At 40.6% G+C, this 25,653-nt stretch overlaps 1 protein-coding gene across 1 annotated transcript in view; it reads right to left on the reverse strand.

The window, feature by feature from the left end:
- Nucleotides 1–24,583, reverse strand: part of wwp2 (WW domain containing E3 ubiquitin protein ligase 2) — a 200,460-nt gene extending 175,877 nt beyond the window's left edge. The window contains exons 1-2 of the mRNA XM_060838011.1: nt 24,534–24,583; nt 823–906 (exon numbers count right to left, since the gene is read on the reverse strand). Of these exons, the coding sequence (XP_060693994.1) occupies nt 823–892 (70 nt within the window). The 5' untranslated portion in view covers nt 893–906; nt 24,534–24,583. The remainder of the gene's footprint in view (nt 1–822; nt 907–24,533) is intronic.
- Between the last annotated feature and the right edge of the window lie 1,070 nt (nt 24,584–25,653).

Consider the following 25,653-nt stretch of genomic DNA (forward strand, 5'->3'; position numbering starts at 1 on the left):
ATGCGGTAGCCTGATGTTCCATAGTGGGGTCATTGTTTACGGTGCGATTGGAGGAGCGATCTGAGAGCTAGCACTCAACCTCTGCAATATCAAGGTTTGTCTGCTACACAACAACTGCACTCCCCATATCAACAGGCTTAGCTACAAAGTCAGGATCGGAGACCATGGTGTACAATCAGTTCAGGGGGAGACAAGTTGGAATGGGTCAAAGAAATAGAAGCAACTAATATGACATTGACAGTTCTCGATGAACAGGTTGAGTGCAGGTAAAAGGCCAGAGGGAGGGATCCAGTTGGAGGGAGAGTGTTGGAGGTGGGCAAAGGGGTCTGATTGATGGGGAGAGGACTCTTGTCCAAAGAAATGGGCATGGAGGCAAAGGCAAAGGAGAGCTCAATTTCATGTTGTGCCTGAAATTCATTAAGGTGGGGCTGCAGAGGGATAAAACTAAGACCTTTGTTGAGTACAGAAAGTTTTGTTCAGCAAAGGTACTCAGGGATATGAACCAAAGGCAGGCACATGGAATTGGGCCACAGAGCAAAAATTATCTTATTAAATGGTGGAACAGAGACAAGGGACTGAATGGTTCTCCTCCTCCTATTATTCATTTTAGGACTGTTGTAACAATATTAATTTACGGCGATTCTACTAAATTCCACTCCAGGCTGGCAGAGTTGCATTTAACCAATCCAGAGAAATAAAATTTGTCCATGCTTATGATGTCCAGAACCAATCACCCTTCCCACAATAAAGTAAAAGGCAGATATTTGGAGAGGTTACTGTAACTGTAAAACTGTAACTTTGCATTAACCAACTCTGACTTACTTTTTATATTCAACTGTGACTTTTCCAAAGCTTGGTCATTCCCACCAGCATTAGAACTGGCAGTTGCCATGACGTCACACCACGCTAAAGGGGGTAAAAAAAAGAAAAAATCCAGTTAAATGAAATATTATTCAAACCAGCTTTGGATTGTATTTGTTGTTATAAAAAAATTCTCAGACCTCTCAATTTTCCAGCTTGCATTTGCAGTGGTAGCTAATTATCACTTGTGCTATTTCTACAATACAAATGCACAATCTTTTCTTCCTACTTGAAGATTAACATTGCTTTCTCTCCATGCATTGCTCGACTGAAGGTAAACCAAATTACCAACTGCTCATACAGATTACAACATAGGATGCAGAATAATAGTCTGTGTTAATCAAATGTAAATTTAAGTTCACAATGCTGCTGAATCAGACCACGTAACAAACGAATTGTTAAAAGCATTTCAGAGACACCAAATGAATGCAAAAGTAGTTTTCAGCAACAGCCAATTTCTCTCTTCTGCTCAAGCCCAATGCTCAACAAAACGTATCACAAACCTCATTTCATAAGTCATATTTGTGTAGGTTGTTATGACCTGTAAACCAAATATAGCTTAGGCAACCATGAAAAACCTCTTATCAACACAAAACAAACTGGCGCAACTTTACAAGTGGTAATTATCAAATTCTACATCAAACAATGATCTGTTAACAATGTAATAAGGTTTGGATTGTACTACGAATAAAAAATTCCAAATATATTGAATAAATCAGCAGTTATACAGTTTAATCACTTATCCTCATAGGCAAGCCATTTAATCTGAAGATACATTTCTCCCAAAAATGGAACCAGTCATTAGTTTTTAAAAAAAGACAGAGGGGAAACATTTTCCTTTGAATCACTCCATTTAAACAATATTAATTCAAGTGAATAGTGCAAAAATATAGTTCATAATTCACATGCTTTGGAATACAGCTTAATAACTAAATGTTTTTAAATCGTACAAGCTGGTTAAGACATGGAGTTTAAATTAATTTTGCTTGTTAACGTGAAGAAAAATCTAACAAGCCTAAGTTAATTAACCTGTGTTTGTCTTAGATCAAGAGTTAACAATACACAACAAACAATGCAAGGCCCATTTCTGAATATTTGAGTAGAGCCAAAGTATTCATCATTATCTCAGAAGTAAGTTCAAAGCTATACATTCTCAGAAACAGTCATGACAACTCATGAGAATTATGAATAATTAATTTGGGTTACAGAACTGGGGCAACATAGTGGCTCAATGGTTAGCACTGCTGCCTCACAGTGCCAGGGACCCGGGTTCAATTTCAGCTTCAGGTTTCTGCGTGGAGTTTGCACATTCTGCATGTCTGAACGAGTTTCCTTCAGGCACTCTGGTTTCCTCCCACAATCCAGAAGATTGGCAAGTTAGGTGGATTGGCCATACTGAATTGTCCGAGTGTCCAGGGATGTATAGGTTTGGTGGATTCACCAAAGTAGATATGAAGTTACAGGGATAGGTTAGGGGGATTGGTCTCGGTGGGATGCTCTTTGAAGGGTCAGTATGGACGCAACAGGCCAAATAGTCTGCTTCCACATTATAGGGATTCTATGATTCTATGAGAACCAAAGAACCATGTCATTCGTCAAATAAGTTAATCAGATTTCCAAGAGAATTTGCGTCTTTAAGCCTGTCTTATCATCGTGAACACAGAAGCTAGCAGTGGAAGACTTTATTGATCTGTGAGATGGCAGACAAAAGCAAGCAGCTCAGTTTGACAACAACTAGGCAACTGCAGTTTTGGTCAAATGGGGAACAGTCAAAAAAATGTTAATTACACCTGCATTTAATGCAAAGAAAACAATGTCATTGCTTGCTATGTGGAATGCAGGTGGAGCTCTCTCAGTTAGATTTTGTTAGGAAAAAGCAGTTGGAGGATTTGTTCTCACAGTTTATAAGGAAAAGAAAACTACAATGGTCCTCACAGAGCCTTACACAAAAAGTTAGATTGGAAAGCTATGTCAAGACAATTGAGCTATCTGCTAACAAGGCCAAGAAGCTGAGGAGAAAATAGCCAAAATGTTGATGCTGACAAGGCCATTGAATCTTACCTCAGATGACGTCTGTATTATGAGAATTAAAGTAAATTCCACAGAGCTATGGATATCATTTGGGTTGGTCCCACAAATCTTGAAACTTCCAAGTTTTCATACAATTCTTTGGGGAGGGTGAATTAAATTGAAAATTAGAACTAAGTTTAACTTAATTCTTTGTAAGTTTAGTATTGTTAGTACTGCTTATTTTTCAAATTTTTTTTGTGTATAGCTTTCGTTTACCAAACATGCAAACATGAAATCTTGTGCTATTCTGCCAAATAATGCATATGGGTGTTCCGATTTCTTTTAAAAATAATTGTCCCTGAAAGAATCATAACAATTTGTGTCAGATATTCAATCAATCAATTAGGAATCTAATTAACTTCTTTAACTTTGTTTTTAAATTGGGCTTGGCTAATTCTCAGCATTGTAATTTTAAGGAAATTAATTTCTGCTCATAATGGACCTACAGGTAATCTTGCAGCACTGGCAAAGAAAAAAAGTTAAAAGAGAATCATTAAACAGTTGCTTCAACTGTAAGCATTTCTTCACAACATTGTCAGCAACCTGAGTCAATAGATATGAAGTTGGAAGAGCACAGCAGGTCACAGCATCTGGATGTACTCTACCATCTTCACATCTATTCACTCTGGTTTCCAGCATCTGCAATCCTTGCTCTATCATTGTTAGAAGCCTGTTGGTAATGGACATTTTGATTGTGCTTCTGCACAAGAAGATAGCAGTTGTGAGGTTTCCTTCATGCTTGATGCAACTGCAATACACCAAGTTCTGTGAACAGCCACGTTTTATTTAAGCAAGTCCAAGCTTTTGGAGGATCACTTAACACTCTTCGCAATGTTTGTGGAGCGTGTCAAGTGAGGCTCCCTGAATAAGGGAACCATCCTCCCTTTATACAGGGTTTTATATCAGTCAGTCATGCACACAAGACACAACCCCCACCACTCCCGCATAGTCACATGCCACCCAAAAGCAATGTAAAGTGATTAGATTGTTTCCGGAAACAATGTGTGATTAGGTGCAAGGCCCACTATAGATTTTGCCACTCACTCACTTCATCTTCCATTTGTTGTTCTCACAAGATTCATAAAGAGATTAACTTTGTGAAATTCAATAAAGGTTAAAGAAGTTAGATCTGTAAATGGAGTAAAGAACTATGTCATTTTCTTTGCTTCTATGATTCTGTAGGGATTTTATAATTCTCACTTCTTTCTGCAAACAACAGAAAACACAACTCCAGGATCATGGCACCTGCTCTAGACTGTCCTCAAACTGACCATTAAATTAATTTCCAATTTCTTTATTGATGGGTTTACAGAACAGAGTCATAGAGAGGTATATCACAGAAATAGACCCTTCAGTCCAACTCATCTATGCCAACCAGCCATCCTAAATTAATCTAGAGTCTCATTTGCCAACATTTGGGCCTTCTGCCACTAAACCCCTTATCCATCCAGGTGCCTTTTAAATGTTGTAATTAAACCAGCCTCCACCACTTCCTCTGGCAGTTCATTCCATACACGCACCACCCTTTGTATGAAAAGTTTGTTTGCTATGCTCCTTTTAAACCTTTCTTGCCAACCCAAACTTACGCACTCTAGTCTTGAACTCTGTAGAAACCGTAACTCTTCAACTTATTAATGACCCTCATGATTTTATAAATCTCTTGATGGTCACCCCACAGCCTCAGACACTCCAGGGAAAACAGCCCCAGCCTATTCAGCCTCTCCCTATAGTTCAAACCTGGCAACATCCTTGTTAGTCTTTTCTGAACCCTTTCTAGTTTAACAACATTTTTGGGATAGCAGGGAAACGAGAATTGAATGCAGTATTCCAAAGTGGCAGAGCCAATGTCCTGAATAGCCACAACATGACTTCCCCACTCATATACTCAATGCACTGACCAATAAAAGCAAGCATACCAAATGCCTTCTTCATTACCCTGTGATGCCATTTTCAAGGAATTATGAACCTACACTCTAAGGTTTCTTTGTTCAGCAACACTCCCCAAGGCCTTAACCATTAAATGTATAAGTCCTGCTCTGATTTGCCTTTCCAAGATGCAGCACCTCACGGTTATCCAGATTAAGGCTCATCTGCCACTCCTCAGCCCATTTGCCTATCTGATCAAGGTCCTGTTGAATTCTGAGCTAACCTTCTTCACTGTCCTCTACACCATCAATTTTGGTGTCATCTGCAAACTTACTGATCATATCTCCTATATTCACATCAAAATCATTTTACATAAATAACAATAAGCAGTAGACCCAGCACTGATTGTTATAGCACACCACTGGTCACAGGCCTCCAGTGCAAAACGCAACGCTCCACCACCACCTGTTACTTACCTTTGAGCCTATCAAATGGCTAATTCTCCATGTATGCCATGTGATCTACCCTGAAAATTAATTTAGCTCTACTTCCTAAAACAAAAATCTCTCTCCAGAATGCACTTTTTTTTGACAACTTTATTAGCCTTTAAACTTTCAAAGCACATGGCCCCAAAACTTTAATAGGCTCCAAGATTCTGTTTTAGTTGCATTTATCCATTTTCTACCTTTATTTATTCACTCCTGGGGTATGGGTATTGTTGAAAATGTGTTGCTGGAAAAGCACAGCAGGTCAGGCAGCATCCAAGGAACAGGAAATTCGACATTTCGGGCATAAGCCCTTCTTCAGGAATTGGGTATTGTTGGCAGCCCAGCATTTATTGCCAGTCCCGAGTTGTCTTGGAGGTGGTCATGAACTGCCTTCTTGAACTGCTGCTGTCCATTGGAGTAGACTCACAATGACCTTAGGGAGGGAATTCCAGGATTTTGACCCAGAGTCAGTGAGAGAATGGCAATATATTTCTGACTCAGGATGGCGAGTGGCTTGGAAGGGAACTTGCAGGTGGCATTACCCTTGTCCTTCAGGAGAAAAGTGGTCATGGGTTTCAAAAGGTGTTGTCTAAGGATCTTTGGTCAATTTCTGCAGTGTATATCGTAGATTGTACAAATTGCTACTACTGAGTGTCAGTGGTAGACGGAGTGGATGCTTGTGAATGAAGTGCCAATTAAGCCGGCTGCTTTGTCCTGCATGGTGTCAAGTTTCTACAGTGTTGTTGGGAGCTGTACTCACCCAGGCAAATCATTTCTAAAACTAAAGCTTATGTTCTAAGACACACAATCCATTGAACTTAATATTCACAACAATTGCAATACTATACAAATTTCTATCACGGCCACTCATACTTTCCAAACACAGTCACCTGTGTTGTTTCTTTCAATCAAACATGCCATTGTTCTGGGTCAGAGGCATGATCAGGCCATTGGCTAGCCCTCCTAAACTGACCACTGAGTGATGGAAGAGTAACCACAAAGTTCTCCACAGCAGCATGGTTTCTCGGATATATAAACACTTACTTGAAAAAGTCATTCTGGCAGAGTAGAGCTAGGGCAAGACTAAAGCAAGTTAATAAACAGCAATATCAGCATGATGTATCTATTGAAACAGTTAAATCAGCAATGTCACTTTAACCTGAAAAACTGAGGTCACATCAGCTTAATTATTAAATCACGGTTCTGAATCTCAATATTTCATTGAATTGTCAATCAAGATAATGTACTGAAGTTCTATACTAGGGCTCCAACCTAAAAACCTCTGGTTCAGAGGTGATCCATCAGCAGCTGAACCATACTCATGTTTTGAAATCAAATCAGTATATATGTTGGGATCTGTACAACTCTGCATATTATAAAATTGGCCTTACCAGTAATTTTGGAAAAAGGCCCTAGCTGTTTGTGTCATGTTTGCAAGGAGCCCATTAAAGATATTTTGCAGGACAATGGCCATGCTGATCCTGATTTACTCGATTAATTTGATTCAATTTATTATTGTCAGACATACCAAGAGACAGTGAAAAGTATTGTTTTCATGCTAATCAGACAAATCATACCATATATAAGTACATCAGGTATTTGTTCCTTTTTTAAAAAAACAAGCTGCTGCTCAGTGCAACAGTCACTTCAGGTCTCAACTCCAAACCAAAAATGATAATATTAATAAAAATTAAATAATGAAAAATCAGAAAGGATTCTAACACTAACACACAATATTCATGTGGTTCAAGCAGAGAGGCCATACCCCTTAGTGATTGGCTATTCAAACCAAACATATTGCTTTAGGCAGAGTACTGACTGTACACAATGCCCGCACTTGAAAAATCCAAAATAAACATTCTGTTACACGATGTTCCATGACTGCAGTACTTGTTGAATTATCCTGAAATTATTAGTAGCTACACTAACAACCAATTTAACTTATTCAGTCATGCTTCTAAAAGTGGCCCATTTGTGCTTGCTAGATGCAACATTTATTCATACACAGGGGCTTGTTCTCTGCAAACAAAATATATTGAAGTCTCACTCCTTTTTGAATTAGCTTGGGAGCCCATAATTCCTTTTTGCTTTCTCCAGGGCATTGCCATAGAGAAGTCAGAGTCAATTTACCAAACAATCAGCACCCTTTTCCATGTAAAAATGATAACTTAAAATTGGCATTGAGTTTTTTCCTTACGAATGTAAGATGAACAGCTAGTATTTGGTAAGCTTGATCCTTGGGGAGGTGATGGTGTACTGGTATTATCACTGGATACCACTCCTTAGACCCAGGGTAATGCTCTGATTTCAAATCCAACATAAATGCTGGCTCAGTGATGCCCAAATTCCATGAATTAATTTTTAAAAATTAAAGTCATTAAAAGCAGGTGGAAATTGTTTGTCCATTGACTGTGATTGTACTCAAACTCCAATATATTCAGCATACTTTACTAGAAAACCATTTCCTCTTATTGGATTGATTGCATTCTTTAAAAAGAAAAGAACAATGCTGCAAGTCATTTTTCCTAAACACAGCAATTGCTCAAGACAACCACAGGATCATAAAATAGTCAAAACACAGAGGGGACCACATTCAGCTCACCATTAGTTCTTCACAAAATCACCTCTCCAAGTCCCAAATACACTATTATTTCCTCTTAGCCTCGCAATCTTTTCCATTTCAGATAATGACCTAATTACTTTGTGAATGCTATGATTGAATCTGCTTCCACTACACAAGCAGTGCATCCCAGATCCTACTCACCTGCTATGTAAAGGAGATTTCCATGTCCACTGCTGCTTCTCTACTTCAAGGAGATCAGTCTTAGCTTCTCCAATTGTCAGTATAATTGTAGTTCCACATCCTTAAATTAATCTTTTCTGCACCCTCTCACTGTCTTCACAGCTTCTTATGGTACCCAGAATCGGACACAAAGTTCATTGTGTCCTATTTATAAAGCTGAAGGTCCCACTTCTTTACTACCGGTTTTTCCACTTGCCTTGCTGCCTTCCATGATTAATGCACAGATACACTCCAATCCCTCTACTCCTCCTCATTTAGAATTGTATCCTTTATTTTGTATAGTCTTTGCATCCTCTTCTACCAAAATGAATCACTTCACATTTCTCTGTATTGTACTATCTGTCCATTCCAGACCTGTATGCTGACATCTATGGTAGACAAGTCAGTCGATCAAAAGTTCATTCCTAGACCAGGGGTTGATTTTGTTGGTTATAAGAGTGCATGCCTGATCACCAATGAAATATCAACATCCAAAACAGTGTGCCAAAAGTCCCCTTAATTATTTTTTTCAATCTGTACATGGCAGTGGCCTCTGAAATGTGACGTCAATGTTGGGAACAGTATCAGCATAATCGATTGGCTTGCGTAGAAATCTCCGATTGGCTGTACAATTTAGAGGGAAGGTTACAGTAGACTTGCTTTTAACTATCATGTACCTTTAAAATGCAGCCCATATTCACCTGCTTGATAACTTGCAGTCACTTAAGGTCGCACAAACAAAAATAAATCACTTATTGGTGAAAAATGGAGTCAAAATACACCAGATCAACTTATAGGCTATGATTTACAGCATGTCCTCTTAAATTTTAAAACAAGCCTCCTCATTCTTCTCAACATTTCCAAATTTCACACGATCTGCAAATGTTGATGTTGCTTTAATAACCTGAAGTCCAGGTTATTAACATAGATCAGGAACAGCAGGGGTCTGAACACTGACCTCTGGGAACTGCACTATAATCTTCCAATAGTCTGAAAATAATAGTTTATCACTACTGTTTCCTGTCAATTAATTTTGTACCTCTGTACTACTGTTCCATTTATTCCATAAGCTGTAATTTTGCTCACAAGTTTGTTATGCAGAATGCACCAACTACTTGTTGGAAGTCCATGTGCATATCAACAACATTATCTTCATCAACTGTCTCTGTTAAGTCTTGAAAACATTCCAGCCCAACATGCCCTGAACGAATTATCAGCTTTCCTTCTCTAACCCACATTTACCAAAATGTCTTCTCATTATGTAAATAGTTTTTAAAAGATGCCCTTGCCAGAGGTTAAACTTACTGGTCCACAGTTGCTTAGCATATCCTCACAACAAATCTTTGAACAAGTGTGTAACATTTGAATCCTCCAGTTCCCTGGCACCACCCTTGCATCTAAGGAAGTTTGAAAAATTACAGCATCTGCCTCCACAATTTCCACAGAGATCCTTAAGCAATTTTTAAAAAAGATCTGTTTTGTAACTTGATTATTTGACGCAGTATGATTGATGTATTGTTAGAAAAGAGTTGATTTAGATGATTACGGTTATGTTGCTGAATGAGTTGGTTGCAGTAAAGATGCTGGAGTTTGTTTGCTTGTCTTCCCAATCACATCAGGCTGACAGAAAATCAAGTGCCTGTTCTTTGAACCAAAGAATGTTCATGGTCTTTATAAATAAAATGGGAAATTGATTGGAAAGAAAGAAAAATATATGTCAAAGGGATAAACCATTCTTCTTCTCTTTGGTTAATCAAATGTACTAGTGGTATGGATTTAATGAACGTCAAGATACCTAAACTAACTTGATTCTTTTTCTTTGGGAAAGTAGTCGATCCAAGTACAAATCAGAGAGGGAATCAACCAGAAAGAAAATATCCTGTAATGTGCCACTGAAAATCAATCCTAATGCAGTCAAATACTATTATTGTACAGCATAATGTTGAGTCCAATATCACTTCTTTGTATTCAAAACATTCCTCTCTCCACAGATGCTGCCAGACTTGCTGAAGTTCTTCATTATTGTTTGTTTTTATTTCGGACCCCCAGCATCCACAGTACTTTGCTTCTGCCTTAATCAATAAAATTCCTTACTATACTATACTTTCACTTAGGTTAGCTCACCAGAATATTTAAAATTTCAATCTAATTAAAATAAAGTTATATACAGATGCATTTAGAAACCCACATTGCTTTGTGCTTACCAATTGAACAATTTACACGATCAATATACCCAAATAATTTAATCAACAAGACTGCACAAAAGACTTTTACCTCAAAATCAAGGCAACTGCTGAACATATTTAAAGCCAACGTTCAGAGAACTCACTGCTCCAGAATTTAACAAGAATAAAGGTCTGCGGCAGAGGAGCAGACTTTAAAGCATCTCACATTAGCACCACCTTGATAAATTCCCCAGATCCATGGCTCCAGCCAAAAGAGTAAACCATTGTTCGATATTCCATTAGGTCTTTCATATGAAGTTAAATATTCAAGTATCAAAATATGATTGGGCCATGTTCAAACAGTCCGCAGGTACGTTGGACAAGTACGCCACCACCGTCACAGACTTAATCAGCAAGTGTGTGTGTGGAGGACTGCATACCGAGGAAGTCAACCCAGGTGTTCCCAACAGGAAACCCTGGATGTCAGGACATACAGAACCTGCTTAAAAAAACAAGTATGAGGCCTTTAGATCAGCAAACCCACTCAAGTATAAGGAATCCAAATATGACCTTCGCAGAGACACTAAGGCAGCCAAGGACCAATATCGATCCAAGCTCGAGGCCCAGACAGACACTTGACGGCTATGACAAGGACTGAAATGACATCATAGGTTCTAAAAAGCGACAGTGCAAGATAGAAGACAATGACACATCCCTCCCAGATCATCTCAACACCTTCTATGCTCGCTTTGAGCAGACTTTTGGCAGGGAGGTAACACCTATTCCAACAAGTCCTTACGAACCTATCCCAACAGTCATTGCATCAGAGGTCAGATCAATTTTCCATCGTTTGAATCCAAGGAAAGTGATGGGACCAGACAGAGTACTAGGCTGTGCACTCAGATGCGCAAATCAACCGGCAGAAGACATCTTCAACGTCTCCTTGCAGCAGGCCACTGTCTTTGCCCATTTCAAGAGGGCCAACATCATCCCTGTGCCTAAGGTGCTCATGCAGCATGTCTCAGTGACTACCGCCCAGTGGCCCCAATTTCGATGGTCATGAAGTGCTTTGAAAGGCTGGTCATGGTGTTAATCAACTCCAGCCTCCGCACTACTCTTGATCCAGTCCAATTCGCCTATCGGACCAACAGATCCACGTCAGATGCCATATCACTTGCTCTCTACTCCTCCCTAGAACATCTTGACACCAAGAACAGCTACGAAGAATCTTATTCATTGAAGGCTGAACTGTAGACAACACTATTGTCCCCTCGAGACTGATTACTAAACTTCGTGATCTCAGACTAAGCCCCACTCTCTGCAACTGGATCCTTAGTTTCCTGACCCACAGGCCACAGTGAAGATTGGGGACAATATTTCATCCTCACTAACACTCAACAGTGGAGTCTTCCAGGGGTGCGTACTCAGCCCTTTACTGGACTCACTGTAAACCCATGACTGCGTCGCCAAATACCAGACTAATGCCATTTACAAGTTCGCTCATAACACCATCATAGTCGAATCTCAGATGACGACGAAACAGACTACAGACGGGAGGTAGAAGACCTGGAAAAAACAGTGCACTGAGAACAACCCAGCTCTCAATACCAGCAAAACCAAGGAACTCATTATTGACTTTCGGCGGGATGTTACTCATGCCCCCCTACACATTAACAGCACAGAGGAGGAAGGAATGGAGAGCGTCAAGCTCCTGGGAGTGGTCATCAACAAGCTTTCTTGGGCTCTTCGTGTGGACGCACTGGTTACAAAGGCACAACAACGTCTCTTCTTCCTCAGACACCTGAGAAAATTTGGCATGTCAGCAAGTGCTCTTGCCAACTTTTATAGGTGCGCCAGAGAGAGCATTCTGTCTGGATGTATCACTACCTGGTATGGCAACTGTACCATTCAAGATCGGAGACAGTTACAGAGAGTGGTGAACTCAGCCCGGACAATCACAAAGGCCAACCTCCCGTCTATAGAATCCATCTAGCAGGCCTGCTGTCAAGGAAAGGCCGCCAGCATTCTCAATAAGCCAGCCCACCCTGGCAATGTTTTTCTACAACCTCTACCATCGGGGAGAAGGTACAGAAGCCTGAACACATGCACCAGATAGTTTTGAAACAGTTTTTATCCTATTATTGTTAGAATACTGAATGGATTCAAATGCTTAACATTCGTCTGTACCTATGTTTTTGTTTTTGCCGCTGTTTACCTATTGTTTACTTAACTATGTTATTTAACTCTGTGATCTGCCTGTATTGCTTACAAGACAAAGCTTTTCACTGTTCATCAGTACACGTGACAATAAATTCAATTCAAATACAGAGGGGAAGGGGAGGAGTAGTCTGTAGCCCTCCAACAGAAGGACAAAGACACATCAGAAGATAATAATGGCATGAAATATTAAACATTGATGCCTTTAATCTTTATGTTAGATTGAATTAAGACTTCAGGAGCAGAAGTTGGCCATTTAATTTATTTGATTTACTGTTGTCACACATATTTAAATACAGTAAAAAGATTTGTTTTGCATGCAGTACAGACAAATCATACGTGTAAATCATAGGGTATATGACAGAGCGTGACATACAAAGTTACAGCTGCGCCAGGAAGTGCACAAAAGTAATAACATTAGATTTGAAATTAGACATCCATTCAACAGTCTAAAAACAAGAGGAAGCTGTTCTTGAACTTGTTGGTATGTGTGTTTAAGTGTCTATATCTTCTGCCTGATGGACAAGGTTGGAAGAGTGTATTACGGAGATGGAAGGGGGCTTTTGATGTCGTTGGCTGCCTTTCCATGGCAATGTGAATGTAGATAAAGTCCATGGATGGGAGGTTGGCATGCATGATGCACAATTTTGTAGTTTCTTACTGTCCTGGGCAGAGCAATTGCCATACCAAGTGATTATGGATCCAGATAGAATGGTTTCTATAGTGAATCTGTAGAAGTTGGTGAGGGTCCTTATTAATATGTCGAATTTCCTCAGCCTCCTGAGGAAGAAGAGAAAGTGGTGGCGCATTCTTGACCTTTGCATCTATATGGGAGATCCAGGACCGATTGTTGATTATTGTCACTCCTAGGAACTTGATGTTCTTGACCCGCATTCGGCCTATCAGGTCTCGGCAAAAGTGAGGACTGCAGATGCTGGAAACCAGAGTTTAGATTAGAATGGTGCTGAAAAAGCACAGCAGGTCAGGCAGCATCCAAGGAGCAGGAAAAATCTATGTTTCGGGCAAAAGTCTTTCATCAGGAATGGTGGCAGGGAGCCTCCAAGGTGGAGGGGGGCGTAGCAAAGAGTACAATAGGTGAATGGGGGTGGGGATGAAGGTGATAGGTCAGAGAGGAGAGTGAAGCAGATAGGTGGGAAGGGAAATTGACAAGTAGGACAGGTCATGAGGACAGTGCTGAGCTGGAAGGTTGGAACTGGGGGGAGGGGAAATGAGGAAACTGGTGAAGTCCACGTTGATGCCCTGGGGTTGAAGTGTTCCGAGGCGGAAGATGAGGCGTTCTTCCTCCAGGTAGTAAGGGAGCCATGGTGGAGACCCAGGACTTGCATGTCCTCGGCAGAGTGGGAGGGGGAGTTATAATGTTGGCAGAGTGGGGTTGATTGGTGCGGGTGTCCTGGAGATGTTCCCTAAAGCGCTCTGCGAGGAGGCATCCAGTCTCCCAACGTAGAGGAGACGGCAACGGGAGCAACAGATACTGTAAATGACATTGGTGGATGTGCAGGTGAAACTTGATGGATGCGGAAGGCTCCTTTGGGGCATTGGATGGAGATGAGAGAGGAGGTGTGGGCGCAGGTTTTGCAATTCCTGTGGTGGCAGGAGAGGGTGCCAGGACGGGAGGGTGGGTTTTTGGAGGGGGGGGGGGGGTGGACCTGACCAGATAGTCACAGTGGGAACGGTGTTTGTGGAAAGGGGTGGGGAGGGAAATATATCTCTGGTGGTGGGGTCCGTTTGGAGGTGGTGGAAATGTCGGCGGTTAATGCGAAGGTTGGTAAGATGGAAGATGAGAACTGGGGGGTTCTGTCCTTGTTACGGTTGGAGGGGTGGGTTTGAGGGCAGAGGTGCGGGATGTGGATGAGATGCGTTTGGAGGGCATCTTCAACCACATGGATAGGAAATTGTGGTCTCTAAAGAAGGAGGCCAAACGGTGTGTTCTGTAGTGCAACTAGTCCTCCTGGGAGCAGATATGACGGAGGCGGAGGAATTGGGAATACGGCTTGGCATTTTTGCAAGAGGTAGGGTGGGAAGAGGTGTAATGCAGGTAGCTGTGGGAGTTGGTGGGTTTGTAAAAAATGTCAGTGTCAAGTCAGTCATCATTAATGGAGATGGAGAGGTCCAGGAAGTCCTCTCTGATCCCCTCCAACTTATCTCTCCACCCTGGAGGCTCCCTGACTCTATTCCTGATGAAGGACTTTTGCCCGAAACATCGATTTTCCTGCTCCTCGGTTGCTGCTTGACCTGCTGTGCTTTTCCAGCACCATTCTAACCCAACCTATCAGGTCTGCTCCACCATTCAATAAGATCATGGCTGGATTTAATAATTCAGTATTCCACTTTCCTGCCTTCTCTCTATAACCTTTGACTCCATTACTTATTAAAAACCTGTCTCTCTCATCTTTGAATATACTTAATGCCCCTCTGTAGTAAAGCATTCCAGATTTGCTACTCTAAAAAAAATCCTTCTCATTTCTGTCTTAAAATGTGCGACCCCTTATTCTGTGATTATGTCCTCTAGTCCTCGACTCTCCCACCGGGGAAACAACCCTTCTGCATCTACTCTGTCAAGTCATCTAACAATCTTGTATGATAAGATCCCTTCTCTTTTTTCGAAATTCTGAGCACAAGGCAAATCAACTCAACCTTTGCGAAAGACAGTAAAATCATCATCGTATCAGCCTAGAGAACCTTCTGTGCGTCTCCAATGCCAGTATACATATACCTTTTCCACAGATAAGAGGCCCCACGCTGTTCACAATATACCAGCTGTGTTCTGACTAGTGCCTTGTACAGTATTGCCAAAATCTCAAAATTTAGCCAGAAACTTTCTAAGCATTAACTCAAGACATTTAAACAAATTAAAGGCTGTTTTCTTTTGCAAACAAGAATTTACATTGAAATGAAAAGCAGGGAAGTCTTTGCATTATCACGTCAGATGACTTAACAGGTGAGCTTTTCACTCTCAATCACACATGTAGCGGATGAGACAACCATTTCCACCAGAAAGCATTCTAGTTTTTAGGACTACAGAAAAGTTAGATAATGTGACTTATTAGTAGCAGTTTCATTAGTGTCTTGCCGATCCCAGACCTGGATGTCCTAACGAAAGGCTTACGCCCGAAACATCAACTCTCCTGCTCCTCGAATGCTGCCTGATCTGATATGTTTTTCCAGCGCCACACTTTTCAACTCTGATCTCCAACATCTGCTGTCCTCACTTTTTTTTTTGACACTCTTATTTGCCCATTTTGGTGACTTATGTTGTTCAGGACCCTGAGACTCTATGGCAAGTGCAGCAGGATGTGTTTCCCTAAACTAATATTAACTCAAAAATTAAGATAAGCTATGCCTTTTTTTTAGTCTTAGTTTGTGTAGAGGGGTTGCGCAATTATCTACACAATTACTCTAATTCAAATACTTTGTTGCATTTATTAATCCTTAAGCCATTTGACAGCAATGTCAACAGAGTCTATAGAAAGTTTGTTTTCTTTATACAAAATACATATCTACAAGCCAAATGATCAATCTATTTAAAATGTCTATGTTCTTATTACTACTTACTTCTAGCAGTTTCATTAGCCCACGTTAACTTTAAGTACAAGACATTAAATTGTCTATTTCACTTCAACTGTTGAAAAAAAAGCTGTCAGTTTCCAAGAGTATTGAACCACTATTTTGTCAAACCTATCTTTTTTCCAGCAGCATTGTTGCTTTTTCATCATACATCATATTGTGGGAAAGATGGAAATTATAGCCATTTTCAGATTTTGCTTTTTTAAAACAGATTGTTACATTTGTCCAAAATATTTTTCAGGGCAGCACAAAGCATAAGCTTTGTTATTTTCCCAGAACAGTGTAATTGGGTTCTCCCTTGTGTTTTAAAAGCAGCAGTGAAACATACGTGATTAATCTGTAATGACTATCAAAATAGTAAGTGGGAAACTGTTTTAGTAAATTACTTGCTGGTGTTCCAAAATACATAACATGGCTTTTCTCTTGAAATTTGCTCAATTATCTCAGTTGGCAACACTCTTGTCTCTAGAAGAGAGATCATGGATTTCAGCCAGAGTAGGAACACTAATCAAACTATTTTCTCTCCTTCCTTTGACCTCCCCTCCAAAAAACGTCCCAACATGAATCGATGCAAGGTCTCAGAAACATTTTCATCAAGTCGGGTGATAGTCAGACAGCACAGAAACAGACCTTCAGCCCAACTTGTCCATTCTGACCAGGTTTCTTAAACTGAACAAGTCTTGTCTGGCTGCATTTGGCCCATATCTCTCCAAACCTCTTCTGTTCATTCACCTATCCAAATGTCTTTTAAATGTAATTGTACTAGCATCTACAACTTCCTCTAGCAGCTCATTCCAAATACACACCACCCTCACATCTCTTTTAAATCTTTTCCCTCTCACCTTAAAGCTAAGCCCTCTAGTTTTGGACTCACCTACCTTTGGAGAAAAGACCTTGGCTATTTACCCTACTTCAGTCGCTCGTAGTTTTATAAACCTCTATCAGGTCCCCTCAGCCTTCTACACTACACGAAAAAAAGTCCCAGCCTCTCCTTTTAATTCAAATCCCCCAGTCTAGGTAATAGCCCCATAAATTTTTTTTGCATTCTTTCCAGGTTAATGACATCCTTCCAAATGCAGGGTGACCAAATTGCACACAGTACTCCAAACGTAGCCTTACCAATATCTTGTACAGCCATATGATGATGTCCCAACCCATGCTCTCAATGCTCTGACCAATGAAGGCAAGCATGCATTCTTCACTACAGTCTTCCTGCAATGCTACTTTCAAGGAATTATGTAGCTGTACTCCTAGGTCTCTTCCTGTTCAACACCACTCCCCAGGGCTCTACCATCAATTGTGTAAAGCATGCACTGATTTATCTTAGCAAAACATATTTATGTAAATTTAAACTCCGTCTGCCATTCCTCAGCCCACTGGTCCAATTGATCAAGATCCTGTTGCAATCTTAGATAAACTTTCTTGACTGTCCACTTTACAACCAATGTTGGTGTCATCTGCAAATTTATTAATCATGCCATTCTATATTGTCATTCCAAATCATTTATGTAAATGGCAAATAACAGTGGACCTAGCACTGATCCTCGTGACACATCATTGGTGACAGACCACCAACTGAAAAACAACCCTCTACCAATTTTGTACCCAATTGGCTAGCTGTTCGTAGATCCCATGTAATCTAACCTTATTAAATCAGTTTACCATGCACTAACTTGACAAACACCCTGCTGAATTCCATATAAACTACATCTACTATTCTGCCTTCACTTACCTTCTTGATCACCTTTTCAAAACACTTAATCATGTTTGGGAGACAATTTCACAAGCACAAAGCCATGCTGACTATCCCTAATCAGTCCTCCCTTTTCCAAATGCACGTAGATCCTGCCTCTCAGAATTCCCTCCAACAACTTACCCACTACGATGTCAGGCTCACTGGTCTATAGTTCCCTGGCTTTTCCTTGCAGCCTTTCTTAAAAAAGGCACCTCATTAGCCACTCTCTAGTCTTCTGTCACCTCACCAGTGGCTATCAATGATATAAATCTTTGCTAGGGGCCCTGCAATTTCTTCCCTAGCCTCCACAATGTCCTGGGATACACTTGTTCAGATTCCAAATTCAGCTTCAAGACCTAGCAACAGTTGAAAACTAAATGAAAAATCCTGTTTTAGTGCTTGACCCCACCCATTTAGGCAGCTTCTATTATTCCAACTTGTTAAAATGCCCCAGGGCCTCACAAGTAGTGAAGCAGACCATTCACTAACTCTGTCTCAACCTCATTTCATTAAAAAAAGGATAAATTACACTTCAAAGCTATTGTATCATCATGCCTCCATCACTTAAAAACATTATGTGGAGGTTGCTGGTGTTGGACTGGGGAGGACAAGGTCAGAAGTCACATGGCCCCAGGTTATCATCCAACAGGTTGATTTTACATCACAAGCTTCGGAAGTGTTGCTCCTTCAACAGGTGAAGTGACTTCTTGATCAAGTGAATTTTTGATCTGGTATACTTCCTGCTTCATCCCATGCTGTGCTAATTTTAAATGCTTCAAGCCAATTCACCCACTCTGTTTTATCTTTTCCTAAACTTTGATACATAGACCAAAGATGTCACCTCTGAACTCTGTGTCACCAATTTCTCCTTAATTAATTTCAGTGGTTCTCTCACATCATATCCAAACACTAATCCGAATGAACTGAATTTAGTTGATTAATTCAGTACATCCCTAATTGTGGAAAATTAAAATGGAATTCCTTTATCCCATTCATTTGGACGATCTTACTATAAGCCCTCACAAGCTCTGTAAAGTTTGATGCCACCACTCAAAAGCTCCCTACGATTCAGGATGGTATGTATTTGGATCTGAATTATTTTATTTCTAAGCTGTCCAAAACTTTCTTGAATAATTTTGATGTAAAATTTGACCCTTGTTTTGATTGTACCTCTGAGTAGTCCATATCTAGTTAAAAAAAATTGAATAACTCTTCATCAATTCTTTTAGTCATGAAACTGCGCAATGGATTGGCCTCTGGAAATCTCGTAGAGGCATCTATTAGAGTTACCAAATACTGATTCCCATTTTTTGTTTGAAGTAGGGGTCCTACGCAATCAATTCAGAATCTTGTAAAATGTTCTTCGAATGCGAGAATTGGTATTAAGGATGCTGATTTTATCACGGCCTGAGGATTTCCAATTACCTGGCAATGCATGTCCAACAAAAGTCAACCACATCCTTAAGCAGTTCAGGCCAATAAAAATGTTTTTTGTATTTTGACTTGAGATCTCCTTATTCCCAAATAACCTTCTACTGGTATTTCGTGTCCTACCCAAAACCTCCTTCTCTGTAACTCACCACTACATAACCTGATGAATTTCTGTGCATTTTTCATCCACCTGAATATGATAGTCTTCATATCCTCATCAAGATTTCAGTTTTAAGACAATAACATTCTGGGATACATGTAGATTCTTCTTGTGTATGGTTTTTAATGCAACCACTTCATTTTTTCATCTTTCTCTTCTGATTCAGCTAATTTGCCTGTACTAAAAATATCCACTTTGCCCTCCACTCATTCTTGATTTTTTCCTCAACCAATTGATCAAACAGTTTCTGATAAACTGAACTTCAACTTCCTTATCTTTATTCCTTGATTTCCCCTTCTGCTTCAATCTGTGGCTTTGTGACCTGGTTACCAGAGTCAGGTAAAATGCCAGAATATACTTCCTGTAACACCTCAGTTGCATGATTTTCCACTGGTTTTTCAACCACACTAGGTATCACTTCCATCTGTGATCCAGCAATATCATTACCAAGGATAAACAGTATTTCCAGAATTGAGAATTTCTCTATTACTCCAACCACCATTTCACCTCATTTCACTGGAATCTCAAACCTCGCTTTATATAATGGAACTCTGCTCTTCTCACCATGAATTCCTCATATCCCTACCTTTTCTTGCAATTCTCCTTCTGAATTAAGTAACTCCTCATGTCTCAAAAACTGGCTTACCTGCATATCTCAAAATCTTAATTTCTTTATCTACACCTGCCAGAATGCAAGTAAACCTTACCCATTCAAGTAAATTCTTTCAAGAAAGCTGGCATCTCCTTCTCAACAAACCCTGACCAGGTTGCACATTCTTTTGCAACTTTTTAGCTTCACTGCACTTTCCTTTACCGACAACAAAATTTACTGACTTATCCTGTTTGCCCACATTCATCTTTCCATTGCTTTCTCTAAATCACGAACATTGTGACTTCATTTGGCCTTTTTTATTGCAGTGAAAACACGTGAGCTTTTTTACTTTATTTCCCCCTCATAGGTATCCTTTTTACCATGTGGTAAACTACCTTTACTATCGTCAACAAGATCTCCTTTTCCCTGACCACATGAGGATTTCTCTTTTCCCCAATTTTTATCCTTCATAAACTGAAATAATCCAATGGATGCAGGATCAGTTGTTAATTTTAGATATGAGATACATATTGTTGTTACATTTGTATTGAATCATAGAATCACTACGTTGCACAAAGAGTATATTAGGCCAATCAAATCTGCAACAACCCTCCAAAGAGCATTCCACCCAAACCCAGCCCCCAACTCTATCCTTGAAACCCTTCATTTACCATGGCTAATCCACCTAGCCTACACCCCTGGATACTATAGACAATTTAGCACAGCCAGTCAATCCACATGGCCTGCACGTTTGGATTCTTAAGAGAAACTGAAGCACCTGGCAGAAACTCCCAGAGACACGGAAGAACATGCAAACTCCACACAGTCACCGAAGGCTGGAATCGAACCCAGGTCCCTGGAAGTATGAGGGAACAGTGCTAACCACAACACCACCATGTCATTAAATAAGGTATTAAGAAATATGAGCAGACTTTTGGATTTAAGCCACAGATCAGCCGTGACTTCACTGAATGGTAGGACAGCTTGATGAATGAAGTGTCTACTCCTGTTCCTATTTTCCTATAAATAAATTTTAAAAATAGAGTTCCCAACTACAATATTAAAAAAAAGCTTTTCTTTAATGCTTCATGTCAAGAATTATGTACAATTCATTTTCTCTGTATTTCCTGATCTTATTGACACTTTCCTTTTGTTGTATGTTAAATATTCGAGGCTACAAGAGCTCTGTTTTGCTTGGGAAGCCAACGTGCCATGTGAAGTACAGAAACATTTTAAGTGTAACAGTATGTATAAGAATCCACATTTCAATAAAATGGTGTTCCAATTGTATCAAATCTTCACAATTATCACAAGGAAGATAGGTAGTCCAACATCTTTCTAACAATAAGTACATACATACAAATTAAATATTCACAAATTGGAAACTTAACAGAGTCATAGAGATGGGCAGAACAGAAACAAGACCCTTCGGTTCAACCCGTACATGCCAACCAGATACTAAATTAATCCAGTCCCATTTGCCAGCACTTGGTCCGTATTCCTCTAAAACCTTTCAATTCATATACCCATCCAGATGCAATTGTACCAGCCACCACCACTTCCTCTAGCAGCTCATTTCACACATGCAACACCTTCTGTGTGAAAAAGTTGCCTCTTAGGTCCCTTTTAAAGCTTTCCCCTTTCACCGTAAACCTGTGCCCTCTCGTTCTGGACTCCCCCACCCCTGGAAAAGAAAACCTTGCCTATTTACCCTATCCACGTCCCTCATGATATTATAAACAATAATAAGGTCACCCCTCATCCTCCGACGCTCCAGGGAAAACAACCCCAGCCTTTTCAGCCTCTCCCTTTAGCTCAAATCCTCCAAACCTGTCAACATCCTTGTAAATCTTTTCTGAACCCTTTCAAGTTTCACAACTTCATTCCCATAGGAGGGAGACCAGAACAGCGCACAATATTCCAAATGTGGCCTCACCATATCCTAAACAACTGCAACATGGCCTTGCATCTCCTAGACTCAATGCTTTGACCAATAAAGGAAAAGCATACTAAATGCCTTCTTCACTATCCTATCTACCTGCGACTCCATTTTCAAGGAGCTATGAACCTGCACTCCAAGGTCTCTTTGTTCAGCAACACTACCCAGCACCTTACCATTAAGTGTATAAGTCTTGCCCTGATTTGCCTTTCCAAAATTCAACACCTCACATTTATCTAAATGAAACTTCATCTGCCACTCTTCAGCCCATCTGATCAGGAATTCCGTTATATTCGGACGTAACCTTCGCTGTCCAGTACACCTCCAATTTTGGTGTCATCTGCAAACCTACTAACTATACCACCTATGTTCATATCCAAATCATTTATATAAATGATGAAAAGTCACCACCACCCTGTCTTGTTCCTTCAAGTCAGTTCTGTATCCAAACGGCTAGCTCTCCCTATATTCCATGAGATATAACCTTGCTAACTAGTCTACCATGAGGAACTTTGTTGAAAGCCTCACAGAAGTCCATATAGATCATGTCCACTGCTCTGCCCTCATCAATTCTTAGTTACTTATTTTAAAAAAAACTAAATCAGCTTAGTTTAAAAAAAAACACCACCAGGTTATGTAGAACCACCTGATGAAGGAGCATTGCTCCGAAAGCTAGTGCTTCCAAATAAACTATGGGACTATAAACCTGGTGTGGTGTGATTTTTAAACTTCGCCCATCTCAACCCAACACTGGTCCTCCACGTCATGTCAATCAACTTAGTGTGACAGTATTTCCCACACACAAAGTCATGTCAGCTATCCCTAATCAGTCCTTGACTTTCTAAATACTTGTAAATCCTGTCCCTCAGGGTTCCCTCCAATAATGCACCTAACACTGATGTCAAGTTCACTAGTCTCTAATTCCCTGGCTTTTCTTTACCATCTGTTTTAAAATAGTAGCACCATGTTAGTAAACCTCCAGTCATCCAGCATCCCTCCTGTGACTATCAATAATACAAATATCTCAGCAATGGACCCAACAATCATTGCCCTGGCTTGCCACAGAGTTCGAGGGTTCACCTGATCAAGTCCAGGCCCTGATCACCTTCGTGTGCTTCAAGACATTCAGCACCTCCTCTTCTATATTATGGACATTTTTCAACAGGCCACCATCTATTTCCCCACATTGTATAATCTTCCCTGTCATTCTCCACAGACGGATGCAAAACACTCATTTAGTATATTCCCCATCCACTGTGGTTTCACACAAAGGCTGCCTTTGGGGAGCCCTTTTCTCTCCCAAGTTACCCTTTTGCTCTTAATGTGTTTATAAAATCCTTTTGGATTCTCATGAATACTCACTGCAAAATTCCTCCACTATCCATCAATCAGCATAAACGGTGAGGTGTGTCTTATGCAGAAAGCTTAGCAGTGGTGTCGGGTACTTTCAGTTTTGCATCAATAGTAAACAAGAGCCTGGAATTTCCTGAATGGGCATGATCAAATCCTCGACCCAAAAATGCAGCCATTCCGGCTGACGCACACCGATTTATCGCTGAATCTCAGAATACACTCAAACAAAATGGGCATAAACCAAATCAGAAACTATGATGAGCAGCATTTTTTTCTCTTTATTTAATGTTTTAACTGATTCAGACGCCATCTAGTTGAATCTACAGGCGGGGGTAAGTTTTTCAGTTTTTATAAAGACGCGTTAAACATAAAGACTACACTGAGTTTAAAAAAAAATTCAATTACAATAAAACTGAACCTGAAAGTCTGGCCATAATTTGCAGAAAGCCTCCGGGCAGGCGCACAGGAAGGAACCTTATACTGTATGTAGAAAACAAAACCTTTCCAACTTTGAGACGAGGTCTGTTATATAATAAATAGTGCGGTAGGGAAGCCGGGGAGACTTGGCTATAACAAATTTATATATGCAATTCAGTTACGACCAAAACTCCAACATTGATTAAAACCTGCGGTCGGCTTTACCCAGGTTGAGGGGTACAGATCCCTGGATATAAATTAAGCTATGAACAAGTTCCCACAGGAAGGGAGAAGTCCTTCCTTCAGGCGGTTTATACCATCCTTACAGTCGGTCGGGATTCAGGCAACAGCTAAAGACAAACCGTTGGGACATGCACCCAAGTCAATCCCTCTCCATCTTCGGGGAGAAGTAAAACTATTTAAGAGCCTGTGCCCAGCATTTTAAACATTCATCATGAAACCTCACTAAACCATTGAAATCTCTACACGAATGTTAGCTTGACATTTCGAGTCCGACGTGTCATCCAATGGTAGGCAGGTTAAGCGAATTTTCTGGAAAGTGGAATGTGAGGGTGCCCAGTGTCCCAGCAGCTTCCTGGGTCTGACTTCAAAGACCTGAAGACAGAAGCGGTGAGCCAGCCTCCCTCCCTCCCCGGCAGCTGCCCCAACAACCCGCTGTTAGGGTGTATCACCGACTGGAAACCCTGAACAAGTGACAGCGCTACGGGCTTCGCTCGGCCGAACACACAGCCCACCTGCAGCCTCGCACCGTGCGCTCTAAAACGATTAATTAAACCAATTACTGCTAAAGGTCCAAGCCGCCCCCCCCATTAATAAATAGTCACATTAGCGGCCATCAGCCACCACTTTACCTCAATCGTCGCTTCCACTTCCGCCTCCACTGTCAGCTGACTTGTCACCTGACCGGAAGTCATTCTGCAGCCTAGCAACGTCAAGGTTCAGACTGGAGCCAGGCCTTGGTAACCAGATTGTTTGACCCACCTGAGCCTGATCAATGTCTTCCCTTATTGAAGCAGTTGAACTTAACACCTCGACAAGTGTGTTAGTCAACTTTGTTATAATTTGCTTTTAAAAATGTCGCTAGCGAGTGGAGTCCAGTACCATGTAGTGGAAAACTTAGCATTGTGATGCCCTGCCAATGATCTAAAATGCTTTACAACAAATCGATGATTGTTGAAGTGCAGGTATGACTGCTATATAGACAAGTGTTGCGGCAAAACTGCACATTGCCACGGCTAGACAGAAACATCAATGACTGGTTACTCAGATTTGGAGATGCCAGTGTTGGATCGGAATGGACAAATAAAAAAATCACACAACACCAGGTTATAGTCCAACAGGTTTAATTGGAAGCACTAGCTTTTGGAGCGCTGCCCCTTCGTCAGGTGGTTGTGGAGGACACAGATGTGGACAAAATGAATTCAAACAGGAGCATTGGCAAAGATGCTGGAAAGACTGACATAAAAGCAAAATGCTGTTGATGTTGGAAATCTGAAACAAACACAAAAGACTGGAAAAACTCGGCAGATCTGGCAGCATCTGTGGAAAGTGACAGAGTTAAACATTGAGATATAACTCTTCTTCAGAACTTTTCCAAGTCCAATATGACTGTTTTTCAGTTCTGAAGCCATATTTGACTTGAAATATTAACTCTTTCGCTTCCAATATTTGTTACAGCTAGTGCTTCCAATTAAACCTGTTGGACTATAACCTGGTGTTGTGTAATTTTTAACTTTGTACACCCCATTCCAACACCAGCATCTCCAAATTATGTTACAGACAAACAACACAGCCTTCAGGACTCATAATCCTGATCACAGAGAACAGTGTCTGTTGCCATAATTGTACTATCCCCAATTACAAACACAATAAGATGGCAGCAGAGTAAGTCACTCCAGCTGCAGCTCTGCTGTTCATAGAGTCATAGAGCTGTGCAGATCAAAATAACTGGAAAGCCAGAGGAAAAATTGT

The sequence above is a fragment of the Hemiscyllium ocellatum genome, chromosome 17 (assembly GCF_020745735.1).
Source record: "Hemiscyllium ocellatum isolate sHemOce1 chromosome 17, sHemOce1.pat.X.cur, whole genome shotgun sequence".
NCBI lineage: Eukaryota > Metazoa > Chordata > Chondrichthyes > Orectolobiformes > Hemiscylliidae > Hemiscyllium > Hemiscyllium ocellatum.